Raw genomic sequence first — 14234 nt, forward strand, 5'->3', positions numbered from 1 at the left:
GGCAAAGGCTATCCCATACCCTCACGCCATCATGTATGCAACTGGTCAACTCTGGGGTCTTCAACAGTTTGTATCGACCTCTGCCTACTACCTCCAGTTTCTTCAAAGAATCATCTCCACATATCTCGACATGACCGGATCTTGAATCTGGCACTCTTTTGTTTACCATTCCCTGGAGAGAACAACTATTTTGTAGGCCTATAGTGCTTGTTTCGGTCCTCTATGCATAAACAAAAAAAAAAAAAAAAACTTTCCAAACTTGTCAACGTACAGTTAACTTTTATGATGCAAAAGTTGTAAAATTTTCTGCCTAAGCCATCGCATTGGTTATCATCAACACAGATTATGATGACCATGAACATTTATGCGACGCGGTAACTAGCTCTAATTTCAGTCAATATAAATATGTAATGAACCGATGTTAAAATTTTAGTGTGCCGGCTTTGTTTGTCACGTACATATGTAATGGTAAACAGGCTCGCAAACGCACACGCACACACACGCACACACACACACACACACACACACACACACACACACACACACACACACACACACAGATATTAGGAACTTTTATATACGCACTTTTCACGTGAATTTTTGCCTAGACGGACAAAATGTTTCAGCGTTGCTCCAAAAAAAAAAAAAAAAAAAAAAAAAAAAGTACTCTTCAATCCCTCTTCATTTCTCTAGCTTCAGTTGATAGCAATTACGGTCGCAATATTGACAATCCGAACAGAAAAGACACATTTCTCTCCTTGCCATTATTTCTTGTCTTTTCTCTTGAACCCATATTTAGGTGGTAAGGGTTGGGATGATGATGATGATGATGAATCTTCTCTTTCCAGGAGGATGAGGAAGATGATACGAGCTGCCCTTTGCCTGAAAATTCGGGGGAGGGAGTTTGCAGGAGCCTTAAGAACACCCACGCACAGCAGCAACAAGCTCTCAGTGGTTCCTCTCTCCTCCCCGGCAATTCACAACAATAAGCAAGCAGAGGAGGACAATGAAGAGAGTGGTATGAAATGTGGAAAGATTATCAGTAAGATCAATGGGCTGAGTAGCATGCACACTGGAAACGCTGCTAGCATGATTTGTGGAGTGAGTAGAAGGGACATTTCAGTGGCCCCTTTCTCTTCAGCATTCCACAACACCAAGTATTTAGTGGAAGACAGTGGAGGGATCAATATAAAGAGTGGTCAGATTGTTAGCAAGATTAGTGGAGTAAGTAGCAGGGGCATCTCAGTGGCTCGTTTCTCCTCTTTACCATTCCACAAAAAGAATGCAGAAAATGAAGGAGGGATTAACAAGAAGAGTGAAATGACTCCCAGCAAGATCAACAGAGTGAGTAGCAAGAGGATGATTAGCAGCTCAGACAGAAGTGAATCCAAATCTCCAGCGTCTGTGAAGGAGTCAACTCAAGCACTTCCCTTCTCTGACATGCCAGGTCCTAAGCCTCTGCCTGTCATCGGGAACAAGCTGCTCTTCACGGCCTTAGGTGAGTCCCCCATCCTTTCTCATGGATGTGTGTGTGTGTGTGTGTGTGTGTGTGTGTGTGTGTGTGTGTGTGTGTGTGTGTGTGTGTGTGTGTGTGTGTGTGTGTGTGTGTGTGTGTGTGTGTGTGTGTGTGTGTGCGCGTTTTTTATTTTTTGGAAATAGTTGCATGATAGACTTGTTGGGTAAAGTTGGCTGGAGTGGCGTAAGTGGAGGAATTCTTTTAGAGTCACCTTTTTCAATGCAAAAGAGAAAGAATTAAAGGCCCAGGGCATGCAAAATCGCCCCTTTCAAGTAAAACTGAACCAAAATGACGCCAAATTCAAGATTCGCTCGTTTTCATATCTGGACACAGGAATAATAAAATCAAAATATGTCACTGGAGGTAAAGTGAGCTGGACTACAGTAGCCTAACCCACGCTGCAGAAGGGGTAACAAGGGGCTGGGCGGCTGGCTGTCCCCGTTAGAACTGTACACCAGAAAATACTGCATATATATGGAATTACAGAACAATAAAAATCAGAGGAAAAATATTTAAGAACTGGCAAGCTTTTTATAATGCGCTTTTTTCCGGGAAGGCTACGCCACACCTTTTACGTAGATTTTTATATATCCAGGTGTTAAAGTTCCTGAAAAAATTACATTTATATTTTTATGCCACATGGCAAGAGGAAATTAGGAAAGGAATTGTCAAAGGGAATTTTAACTTTGTCACAGTTTAAACGATTTTTGTCAGCTGGGAAAGGGAGCGACGAGGAAGGAATCGGGGCACAGTATTCTTGATGTCGTATTCTGTTGGACTGAGGGGATTTTCTTTAGCTGGTTTGTTTTCATCAGACGGAACTGAGCCACTCCTGCAAGTTGAATATTATGTCTCTGTTGCATTAAATACGATGAGTCTTAGGTTATGCTGTAAGAATGAGTCTCCCTCGCTAGTTGTAAAATCAACCCTCCCATCTGTTTACCCCTGACCATCAACTGTGCTGGATGGAGTTAGGCAACTTCTTTAGGTTAGAAAAATAATCTATGATACGTTTTCCTTTGCGTTATAATTTGATTAATACATTTTACTAATCTCTTGCATGATATTTATGCATTTTTAATATAAACACAGACTACATAAATAACACATACGGGAATATTGGCGTGACATACACAAAAATAAAGTCGTAAGGAAGGCATAAGGAGGCCTCTTCTATCGACGAAAGTACTTGGGTGGCATAGGAGGTTTCGTGGCGTCTTTTTTTTTTTTATAATTTTTATAGTTCCTTTCATATTTTCGAGTCTTCCTCTCATTTTCCCTCCTTCCTTTCCTCTTCTTATCCTTATTTCTTTTATCCTCTTTTTTCTCGATTTTCTTCCTTTTGCGCTTCCCTCCCTTTCTTTCATCATCAGAGATTCTTATCCATCTTTTCTTTTTTTTTCTTTTCTTCATCCCTTTGCCAGATTTTCCTTCGCCTACCTTTGATCTTCCAACTTTCTTTTTTCAAAATTTTCTCTCTTCCTCTCGCGCTTCTTTCCCCGCCTTTCATCTTCCAAGTTTCTCAATTTCTTCTTTTTCTTCTCGTCTAACAAACTTTTCTTGTGTTAATCCTCTACTGCTTTCGTCATCCAGTTTTCATATTTTCTATTCCTTCTCTTCACATTTCTCTCACTGTTCTCACATGTCTTTCCTTTCTCCTCCTGTTCTTTCTTTTTCTGTCTTCCTCTCTATTTTCACTTCTTCCTTCCTACCTCCGACCAAATCGTCATTTTTTCCTTTTATCTCAGTCTTTATCGTACACTCCTCTCGTCTTTTCATCTTCCACACTTCTCATTTTCTTCTTTTTTCACATCCTCTCATCTCACTCTTCCATATCATCGTCCCGACTTCACATTTCCTCCTTTTCTTCTTTACTTCTCTTAATTCAGTCCAGAATTTTCATTTCGTGATTGCTTCCCTTTTTTTCGTTTTTTGTTTTTTTCTGTCTTTTTCTTTCTTTCCTTTCGTCTCTTCAGCATTTTTCTTTCCTTCCTTTCATCATCCACATTTCTTATTTCCATCACACCCTCTCGTATTTCTCGTCCTCATTCCTTCAACGACACAAATATGACAAAAGAAATGAATATGAAGAGAAAAGGGGAAGAAAATGAAGAAGACAATGGAAGCATATAAAGGAAAATATTAGAAAGAGGAAAGCAATGTGAGGGAAAAAGGAAAGGTAATTAATACTGAAAGGAAACTAAGGGAGAATGGGAAGAGGAGGGAAAGGAAAGACAAGAAGAAAAAGAAAATAAATCAAGGAAAGAATAGGAGGACCTCAAGAAAATGAATAACTATGGGGGGAAAATGCGAAAAAAGAAGGCCTGTAAAATGAAGTTGCTCTAATGGCAGAATGACGAAACAGGAGAGACAGGAGTTAAGTGTTGACTCTCTCTCTCTTTCTCTCTCACTCTCTCTCTCTCTCTCTCTCTCCATTTTCTGTTTCCATTTTATTATCCTCCTTCCATTCCTTTCTTCTTCATTTTTGCTCTTTCTCATCTCCCGGGGTCCTGTTTCTGGCTATCCTGTTTCCTCCCGCTTTATTGCTTTTTTCCTCTTCTTCCTCTGGGCTAGCTTTTTTTTTCTTCTTTCCTGTCACGTTCTCTTTCTGTCCTATGTGAAATTCTTCCACGTCTTCATGTTTTCATTCTTTATTTTTTTAACCTTTCTAATCTTCAGCTTCATTTCCTCTTTTGCAGTTCTTCATTCTTTTTCTTCCTTAATTGTTCCTCCTCTTGTCTATTGGGAATTTCCTCATCTTCGAGAAACAGCTTCACTTCACCACTATTTACTACAGTTTCTTTAACATTTTTTGAGGGATTTTACTAATACAAGGAGTTCGTTCTCTCTCTCTCTCTCTCTCTCTCTCTCTCTCTCTCTCTCTCTCTCTCTCTCTCTCTCTCTCTCTTCTTGTATAGTTAATGTCTGGAGAGTGAAAGTCTGGATTTTCTGGGTGGTGAGGTCAGACCCTCTAGTAAGGAGCTTAAGGTCTGTAAGGTCTTTGTATCTGCAACTTTAGGTTAACCCCTCTAACGCTTCTTCCTTTACCTGTACCTCTCAGTCTTCCGTCTTCCTTGTATCTTTTCCTTTCCCTTTGTGTTTCTGTTTCAAGTCATCCCTTCCCCTCTTCCTTCTCTGTATGCATTTCTCCCTAAAAGTTCTCTTCCCTCTCCCAGTCGTCTCTTCCTTTCTCTACCTCTCCCCTGTCCCTCCCTCTTTTTCTTGCAGAATTCTTCCTCTCCGGGAGTCCACCTGGTCCCCGATTCCATTTCCTTCTCCTTGTTCTCGGTTCCCTCGCTTCTCCCCTCTGCGCCTTCGTCGTTTTTATCTTCCCCTATCTCAGCTTACGTTTCCTTTCCCCCCCACAAACTCTTTTTTCCTGTTCCCCTTTTGTCTCTCCCTTCTTCCTTTCCCCTTGCCCTGCGTAGTCACCAATCACTCCAAACCAACATTCACAGGGATGTTACTAAAGTTTGACATGATTTTCCCTTTTATATCTCTCTTTCTTGGCTTAAGCTTCCCTTTCTACCACTTCCCTTTTAATTTTTTCCCTATTCTCTTTTCGTCTCGCCCTTCTTCCTCTCCCCAGGCTCTGTAGTCACCGTTCACTCCAAACCAACATTCACAGGGACGTTATTAAAGTTTGTTATGATGTTCCCCCAAAGTCAACATAATACGAGAAGTTTGGGCAGCTCCCCAGGTGATATTCAGATCCCTACTTCTCCGTTCGCATCAACCCTGCTCCGTCTCTCCACAGGACGATCGGGGAAATTTGGGTGGCGTACAGTTATAGCCCATTTTTAAAAGTCTAGCATTAGGAAATTTTTAGATGATACTGTGAAAAATAATTGTTGGTTTCTCAATATCACATTCATGTTCTCGAAAGTCACTGCTCACTCATTTATTTGTCATAATGAAGTGATTTAATATTTGTGTCCGCAACTGTACTTGTTATGAACGGAGGGCTTTTCGTCGCAGGCAAGGTTAAAAAAAAAAATCTTCCCTGTATGTCGGAAGCTTATTTTGTACGATCGAAATATAAGCAGACTCATAGCTAGACTAAAACATGTCTGGGAAGATTCGACTCTACCACAATATACTTAACACAATGTATGACTGTGTAATTCGATGACCCTATGTATACATTTTCATTGGGATTTATGATGGCATGACTAATCTCTATACTTGTAATCTTGCTTGTTATACCCAACAGATCAGTTTTCCACACACTACGTCACTCCCTCCTCCGTCCCTACGTTCAATCTCCACTCCCGCCTCCCCCAATACAAATCTCCACTCTCCACATCCCATATCACTCCCTACTTCTGCCTCCACACCTTAATTCTACACTTTCACTTCCCATGCATCTTCGAACTACTAATTTCAACAACTGCACTCTCCACATCACTCTCCACCTCCACACTTCCGCTTCACATCCACACCTCCTCCTTCCACATCTACACCTCCACTCTCCAAGCCCACACCTCCATTTTCCACACTGCAGAATGTAACCAAAACAAAGAAAAACGATACCAATATTCCTTGATTCATCCGTGACTGTTCACTTGATCAAACACTTCTTCCTACTACCCTCTCCCCACAACTCACAAAAAGGACACTTGTTTTGATATCAGTCGTACCCAGATACCGGGGTCCATTCTCTCTGACTGTGCGTCTTCCGATTTGGTGGAGTGGCAGAAATCGACCAACCGAACGTATTGCATCGGATATTGACTCGAGATTTGTTAGGTGGATACAGTAGAGTTTTCTGCAGGATATTCAGGCAAAAATCCGTCTAATGGAGAGTCTAAATGTGGATTGTGAAGAAGTGCGATGATTCTTTTTTCTCGTTAGTTCATCCGTTTACATTTATATTCTTTATTTGCCTTTCGGTACGAGCAGCAACAATCTGGGGAAAGCTGTTGTTTTTGTGTCTTATCTCTCTCTCTCTCTCTCTCTCTCGAAAATATCTAAATAAGAAACACAAATAACAGGAGCACTAACTAATGAGAGAGAGAGAGAGAGAGAGAGAGAGAGAGAGAGAGAGAGAGAGAGAGAGAGAGAGAGAGAGAGAGAGAGAGAGAGAGAGAGAGAGAGAGAGAGAGGAGACTATTACTGTAAGTCTTTGGCGAAAATTAATATATTGAACCGCCTGCAATTAAATTACCTGGGCCAATTAGAGCACTCCTCGGCTGCTAATGGCTTTTGCATTATGAGAGAGAGAGAGAATGTGTGTGTGTGTGTGTGTGTGTGTGTGTGTGTGTGTGTGTGTGTGTGTGTGTGTGTGTGTGTGTGTGTGTGTGTGCGCGCGCGAGTTCGTGCGTGCGTGTACACACACACACACACACACACACACACACACACACACACACACACACACACACACACACACACACACACACACACACACACACACACACACACACACACACACACACGCACACACACACACACACACACACACACACACACACACACACACACACACACACACACACACACACACACACCCTCCACCATCCATCCAACCATCCATCCAGTTAACCTTCCCCCATCCACCACTGCAGGAGGGTACCCGGTGGAGCGGTACTGGGAGACAGCCCTAAAGCTCCATCGTAACTTCGGCCCTGTGGTGAGGGTGGAGCGATTCTTGGCCGGGATGGACATGGTGGTGACCTTTGACCCCGACGACGTGAGGAGGATGTTCAAGGTGAGAGGATAGAAGTGATCGAGCTAGTTTTTTCAGTCACGTAAAATGCTAGCAGGGGCGTAGGTCTGTATCGTGCCCTAAATTGTTCTGGATTAGGGTAGTCTAGCCTCGGGCCCCTAAACACTGACGGGGAAAACATGGGATTGATTGTTTTTTATGAAGCGTAAGTGTGGATGTTTAAACCTGTGGGATGGAGTTAGGATTCCGGAGGGTTGAACGGCGAGTGAATTACTTGGTCCACTTAACTAGGCTGACTTTGAGTTAGTTTCTCCTTCAGTCAGGCTTTTCCTTGCTCTCTGGGCTGTACCACGTGCATTCTTAAGTGGGAAAAAAGAGGTCTGAATGATGTGATGATGACGATGATGAAGATTGTGATGATGATGGTTATGGTGATGATGATGGCTGCCTTTCCTTGCTCTAACCCGCTCCATCCCACCCCGCAGGCGGAGGGCAGCTACCCAACGCGACCCGGCCTGGACATACTAAGCCACTACAGAGCATCAAGGCCTCAGTGGTTCTCCTCACCGGGGCTAGTTCCAGCGTAGGTGACCCCCCCCCCTCTCTCTCTCTCTCTCTCTCTCTCTCTCTCTCTCAGGGATTGTTCAAACTAGGTGTTATACTGCGGTTCTCTCGGGTGAAAAACGTTTGGCAGCGGATATGAACAAACCCAGATGAAGAGATGGGTCCCGGTAAAATGAGACGGAGCAACTGAAAAAAAAAAAAAAAAAAAAAAGAAAGGAAATAACGAAAAATCAACAAAAGCAAGACGAGGAGAGAAAATGTTGAATAGTGAGGGAGAATGAGGAGGGACTGAGGAAGGAGGGGGATGGGGCAGGGGAGGGAGATGGGGAGATAATCAAAATGGAGTGGTGAATGAGGGAAATTGACTACAAGGAGAGGTGGGGAGTTGATGTGGAACAATTAGAATAATGTCACAGGGGAAGGGAAAGAGGGAGAGAGGAGGAAGGAAGGAGGAAGGGAGGGAGGGAGAATGCGCGGGGGGGAGGAAGGACAAAGTGGTGGGGAAATGAGGAAGATGGGGGTACAAAATGAGAAATAAATAGTGCAAATTTGAAGTGAAGGAGAACAGATATAGAGTGATGGAGATTGAGATGGAGGAAATGGAATGAGAGCGAGAAGGTAGAGGCAGGGAAGGGGAGGGGAAAGTGTAGGAGGGGGAATGGGATGGGGGAATGGGATGGGGGACTGGAAGGGAGGGGAAGGGAAGGGAGATTCGAATGACCCCATCGAATGCACTCACCTATAATATTTCAGCGATATTAATTAACCTCCGAACAAACATTTCGCTTCAAATTCACCAGTAAATATGCTCACGCCCGAGTGATAGTCAAATCCAATTGCCTGGGTGTGTTGAAGCTTTCGAGTGGAATTTTTAGTGTTTCAGTCCAAGTGTTACGTACTGCCTCGTAAACAAGGTCGGATGCTTGTTGTACTTCCTCTCTCTCTTTCTCTCTCTCTCTCTCTCTCTCTCTTTCTCTCTCTCTCTCTCCAGTGTATTTTAGCAGGTCCCAAACACCCCCTTAAACAGTCCCCTCTAGTCCCTATCCCAACTCAAGTTTCCCACCTAAAGGGGCGTTTACATGTCGTGCGCTGCCAGTTGGGCGCCTTTCATATTTAGCGAGGTCAGGTTGAAGCGGATGGAGCAGATAGGCGAGGTTAGCACAGAGGAGGGGGAGAGACAGTGAGCGGGAGAGACAGGAAGAGACAGAGAGCGGGAGACACAGGGAGAGACAGAGAGCGAGAGAGACAGGGAGACAGGGGCGGAGATAGGAAAGATGAGAAAAACAAGAGACAGGAGAGGAAACTCGGACCGAACGTGCTCGCGTAAGAAAACAGTTTGATACACTCACGGTAGGCTGTTATTCGAGTGATGCTGGAAAGTGTTTCAGGCCTTCAGGTGCTAAAAAGGAAAGGGATTTTGTGCTCATGGGGAAATATAATAGGTTTGTGACGGCTCAGTGAGACGTACAATACACTGTCGTTTGTGGCAGGCTAGATTGTCAGTGTTTCATGCAGACGGCAATTAAAGCGACAGAAGCTACTTGTGTTCTAAGAAAAAAATTAGCAGGAACTCTCGCATCTTTTATGACAATTCGAAAAGAGGTTAGCTGTCCTTGTAGGGATGCTAAATTGTCAGTGTTTTAAGCTTTTGGTGGTTAAAATAAAGTCTGGTTCTGTGCTCAGTGGAGGTTACCTATCAGGGACATTCGTATTGCCCAGGGATACAAGGACTGAAAAAGAGGCAGGTTGTTCGAGGGATAGCAAAGTGTCAGGGCTTTGTGATTTCAGTGACTTTAAGAGTGGAGTTGAGAGTCTATCTGTTCTGAGGGAATCAAGAAAGCCTTATATTTCCAGGTCTACACCGACTCCAAGAAGGTTAGACTGTCGATCCAGGAACTAACACGAGAGGGACTTGTCTGTGTTCAAGGGGAAACTACCAGAAACAGGTCTAGTTCTAGGGAAAGCGACTATTTAAAAAAAAAAAAAAAAAAAAAAAAAAAAAAAGGCAGACTGTGGTTTCGGGTTGCTAAATTATCAGAGGTTGAAGGGTTCGGCCGCTTAAAGGAGAGGGGTTGTCTAGTGCTTGGAGGAGAACTTTCAGGACCATTTTCACCTCCTTCAGCGCCATGAGGTCCTTTCTGTTTCACTCCGGCTGTTAGAGGACAGTTTTACTTTGGCTACGAAGGACCCCTTGTACTAAACTCCTGACAGCCACACCTGGGCTAAATAAAATCGTTCTGTTATTTTGTATGTTACCTATGTCTCTCTGATAACGAGGTTGATTAATAACATACAAGAGAATATTACCATGGCGGATACAGAATAACCTGGTAAGAAAAAGTTAATAAGGAGCTTTCTTAACCGAAGAGAACAAGGCTCAAAGAGAGAAATTTAATCTCACGGATGGTAACCCTTTCACTACAATGACGTCATTAGTTTTATGTTCGTGGTATGTCAAGACGGATATATTCAGCTTTAGAGAGACTTTTCGGAACAGATGGGTTAAATACAAGCTTCAATAACCCATTCTCTGCTATGGGGATCTCCTAAACCAAACAAAGTAATCTAACAAGCTATAAGGATCGCCTAAACCCAGTAAAAATCATCCAACAAAACTAGTAAAACAGTGAAAGAAATGGCACCGGACTGAAGGCGCTATATTTTCATGGGGTTTCATGGGTCTGGTGGGCAGGGAGGAAGAGGTTATCCATGCAGAGAGCCCCGCTGCCTTGACAACTAAAGAGGATGTTTGGTAGGAGGTACACTCGAAGAAACACTATATTCCCAGTTCCGTCTAAAGAATATTTACATATGGTGAAATGCAATGAAAACCCCATCTCTGTTCTTGCGTGTTGCTGATGATTCGGTTTTTTCCGCTATGTATTCGTCAGACTTAGGGAAGACACTTGTATCCCTTCCTGTACAGTCATTATCAAGAGTTCCTGTCTCACCTCCTGCTTTTCTCACCTTTAACTCTGAAAATCAATGTAGTGAATACCTGATGACACTGACCTGTGGCCAAATAAGTTATAAGTGTCGGCTGCAGCTGATTCACCACACTGCTAATCAGAATACAAGGAAAGAAACACAGGAGAGACGACATGACTTTTGATGCTGATGGTACACTCATCAGCTACAGTTCTTGTTCTTTCCCTCATCCCTGAACAGCTGGCTTCTCCTATATTCCTAGGTTTCGAGACTCGGAATGTTGTACTATCCTAATTTTCTTCTGACCTGATGGAACTGGGCCACTCACACAACGTACATACTAAGCCGTGGTTAAATGAACTAGTTGATTAAGAGGTAGGAAAGAGTGTCCTTGGTTACTAGTCAAATGTTCCCTTCTGTCTAGTCAAACGTGAGCACTGACCAAACTGAAAGGGGTTGAAGATCCTCGTCAGGTAAAAAAAAAAAAAAAAAAAAAAAAAAAAAGAGAGAGAGAGAGAGAAAGAAACCCTCTGCAACACGTTTATAGTGACATCAAGGCAGCATCCTGACACAATCAATTCGTACACGCGTCAGCCACTGTTTCTCTCCACCCACTCACCCACCCCTCAGAAAAGAGGAAGTGACAGCCTTGGTTTCACAGCTAACGAAGTCTTGTTGTTTGTTTAAAGCTTTTCCAGACTTTGACGAGTAACAATGTCATCACAAACCGTTCCTCGTGCAGTGTATCAAAGATCTGAACTACACCCTTAAAATGGATAACGGCACTTTGGTGCTGGAGAGGGATGCCCTCAAGTGGTGGCGTTGATATAACTGGGCAGTGGAGCTGCCTGGATATATAAACGTCCCTCATTTTCCTCCCTCTCCACCCGAATGGAAAATGATGAGTTGCAAGAGAAAGTCAGCTTCAACCTGCGGTCAACTGGGTTTGTATTCAGAGGAGTTTGGGGCTGCAACTAGAACTACCATCAGCATTTCGTTCGGTGTGAAATAATGTCCTGAAGGTGAGAAACCATATCAGATTTTTCTTAATAATTCAAAGTGCTTATAAATTCAAGATGCACTTAGCTCTGCGTAAGATGAAGCGAGTGGACGATAGACGCATACCAGGCAGAGTCCAGTGACCCAAAGACAGTAGATGCCTCAAACAGGTCAGAGTAACAGTGGGCCGCATTTCACAGCAGGTCGGAAAGGGTGTGGGTCAGTGGGTGGAAAGGTGGACGGAGGCACAGTAAGCCACTTTAAGGGGAGTGATCTCATGGTTTTAGGAGTGGGCACATTCCGTGTGGCATTAACTAATCCCCCCCCCTCTCTCTCCCACACACACACACACACACACACACACGATTGGGTCACCACTACCCCATCCATCCCATTCACCTACTTCATCTGTTTCCAAAGCCTGACTAACAAGCGAATGAAATCGTGGCGCATCTCTGCTGGGAACTCTCATGATAGCTCTCCAACTCGTGTGTCTTCCATTTCCTGTTCCTGAATCTCCTACTCTCATTCATAATTGCTGGAAATTTTGATGATGATGATGATGGTGATGATGATGATGATGATGTAGGATAAAAATTTATTTGTTATCATGAGAGTTTAAAAAAGGTTGATGTCATTACTAGCATAACAGCTGAGGAAAAAAAAGACGGTGTTATGTTCTGGCCTTGCGGAAATATTTTGGGCATTTTTCGGCCGTATTTGGCTCTTCCGGGATAAAAATTTAGTACCAATGGAAGATAGTTTTCATGACATCTTCAAAATGGTGCATTATGCTGCGATTGGTTCAGTAGCTGTGAGGAGAAAATTCTGGTGCTCCTCATGTAGGAAAATTTTACAAGCTATATGGAGCGAAAATTTTACACACCAAATTTCAGCTTAAGTACTGTGTTTTCGCTGGCTGGAACAAACGAATGAGAAGGAGCGGGAAAGATGAGAGGGGAAAATCGCAAGGTGAAAAGTGTAAATTATTATTGTGTAATATGAAGCAAAATCTCTTAACATTCCACCTGCCTACCTACCAATCTGTGTATCTATATATCTAGGGCCACATCTTATCTTACACCGGGATCTGTCGTGAAAGAAAATAACTGCAAAATCCTAATCATTCCTCATCTGCAGCCTTATTTTTCCTGCCGTAATACTAACTACTCAGCCCCAAAGGGGGTAGGGCATCTTTGCCAAGAAATTTAACTCATTTGGACCGATAATGCAGCTTCTGTTAATTTTGCTATAGCTGTGCTATTTGACTCACCTAAGGAGAACATTTTCGAAATGAAGAAATGAATCTACATTAATACCTCAAAAATTAGGATGAGGCCACAATTGCTCCAAACATGTGATCGATAAGTGAATGTGACGCTCAGAGGTCCATCCAACGTTCCGACTTGGATATTGCAGTGGCTCTAACCCGGTGCTTCGTTTCATCTTGTCGATCACATGTTTGGAGCAAGTGTGACCGCACCCATGGAGGTCTGTCCTGAGGGTGTGGTGATGGGTGCATGTGGTTGTGTGACGGAGGCGGGGCTGGGTAAAGGTGACTGCACCTTTAGACCCGCCTTGCCTTGCTTCACAGAGCCAAGCCTTTATCAATCCCGCTTCAAGTCGCAGTAACTATCGGGGTATTCGGGGCCTGGAGGGGATGAGAGCCTGAACTTAGAGAAAATGAAGATAAAGCCGAGAGAAAAACTTAATGACGTATATTTCTAACTGCATTTACGAAAAAAGTACGAGAGTGATTTACATCCATCGAGATATTCTGAGGACGAGGAAAGATGTACTTTGCGTGCGAGGGAGATGTCTTGAGTATGAAGATGAAATTGTCAGTGTAAAGGAGGGTGGTGGAGCGTGGAGTACATGCAGATGACGCCGCGTACTCTGGTCCTCAGGGAAGACACTGGTGACACCCCCTGCCTTTGATCCTCAGTCCCTCTCCTCGCCTTTGTCAAGCGTTTTTACTACTCACAGTTTTCGTCTCCAGTATACGAGGACTCACACCATCCAGAGTACCACGACACACACGCAGACAGATTCACATACATACCTGTATACATACAAACTGTATACACACACACACACACACACACATACACACACACACACATCTAGGTGTATATGTTCCCTATCCCTCAACCTGTCTGTCTACCAATCAGTCTATCAGTCCTTGTATCTATCTCTATGTATATGTCCATGTATGTATTTATGTATGTACCCATATAATACTACCTACACACAGTATTAATTAGTTTAGAAGAGAGACTTGGCCGTGAAGGGGTTAATGAAGGCAAAATTCAACCTCTCCAGTTCGAAAAGTCACTCCAAAGAAGAAAAAAAGCCATCCTTACCTAACCAACAGAAAATTCGTCCTGGCAGTGAAGGGGTGAAGGCAAAGAGAATGGGTCCCAGTACAAGGGATCTTTCTTTCTCTCTCTCTTTTTTTTTCTTTTGGATGGTTAATGGAAAGAGAAGAGGTTTGGTCAAGAGGAGACAATGGGAGATACAGAAAATAGCGTTAGAGTACAGCTGCGTGGTGTACTGTAG

General features: G+C 43.3%; 1 protein-coding gene across 1 annotated transcript in view; it reads left to right on the forward strand.

The window, feature by feature from the left end:
* Nucleotides 1-852: 852 nt before the first annotated feature.
* Nucleotides 853-14234, forward strand: part of LOC145409298 (putative cytochrome P450 49a1) — a 32564-nt gene continuing 19182 nt past the window's right edge. The window contains exons 1-3 of the mRNA XM_080279776.1: nucleotides 853-1498; nucleotides 7084-7226; nucleotides 7670-7767. Of these exons, the coding sequence (XP_080135902.1) occupies nucleotides 853-1498; nucleotides 7084-7226; nucleotides 7670-7767 (887 nt within the window). The remainder of the gene's footprint in view (nucleotides 1499-7083; nucleotides 7227-7669; nucleotides 7768-14234) is intronic.

This window comes from Coenobita brevimanus, chromosome 80 (assembly GCF_032717465.1).
Source record: "Coenobita brevimanus isolate Jiangsu-jjx chromosome 80, ASM3271746v2, whole genome shotgun sequence".
NCBI classification, from domain to species: Eukaryota; Metazoa; Arthropoda; class Malacostraca; order Decapoda; family Coenobitidae; genus Coenobita; species Coenobita brevimanus.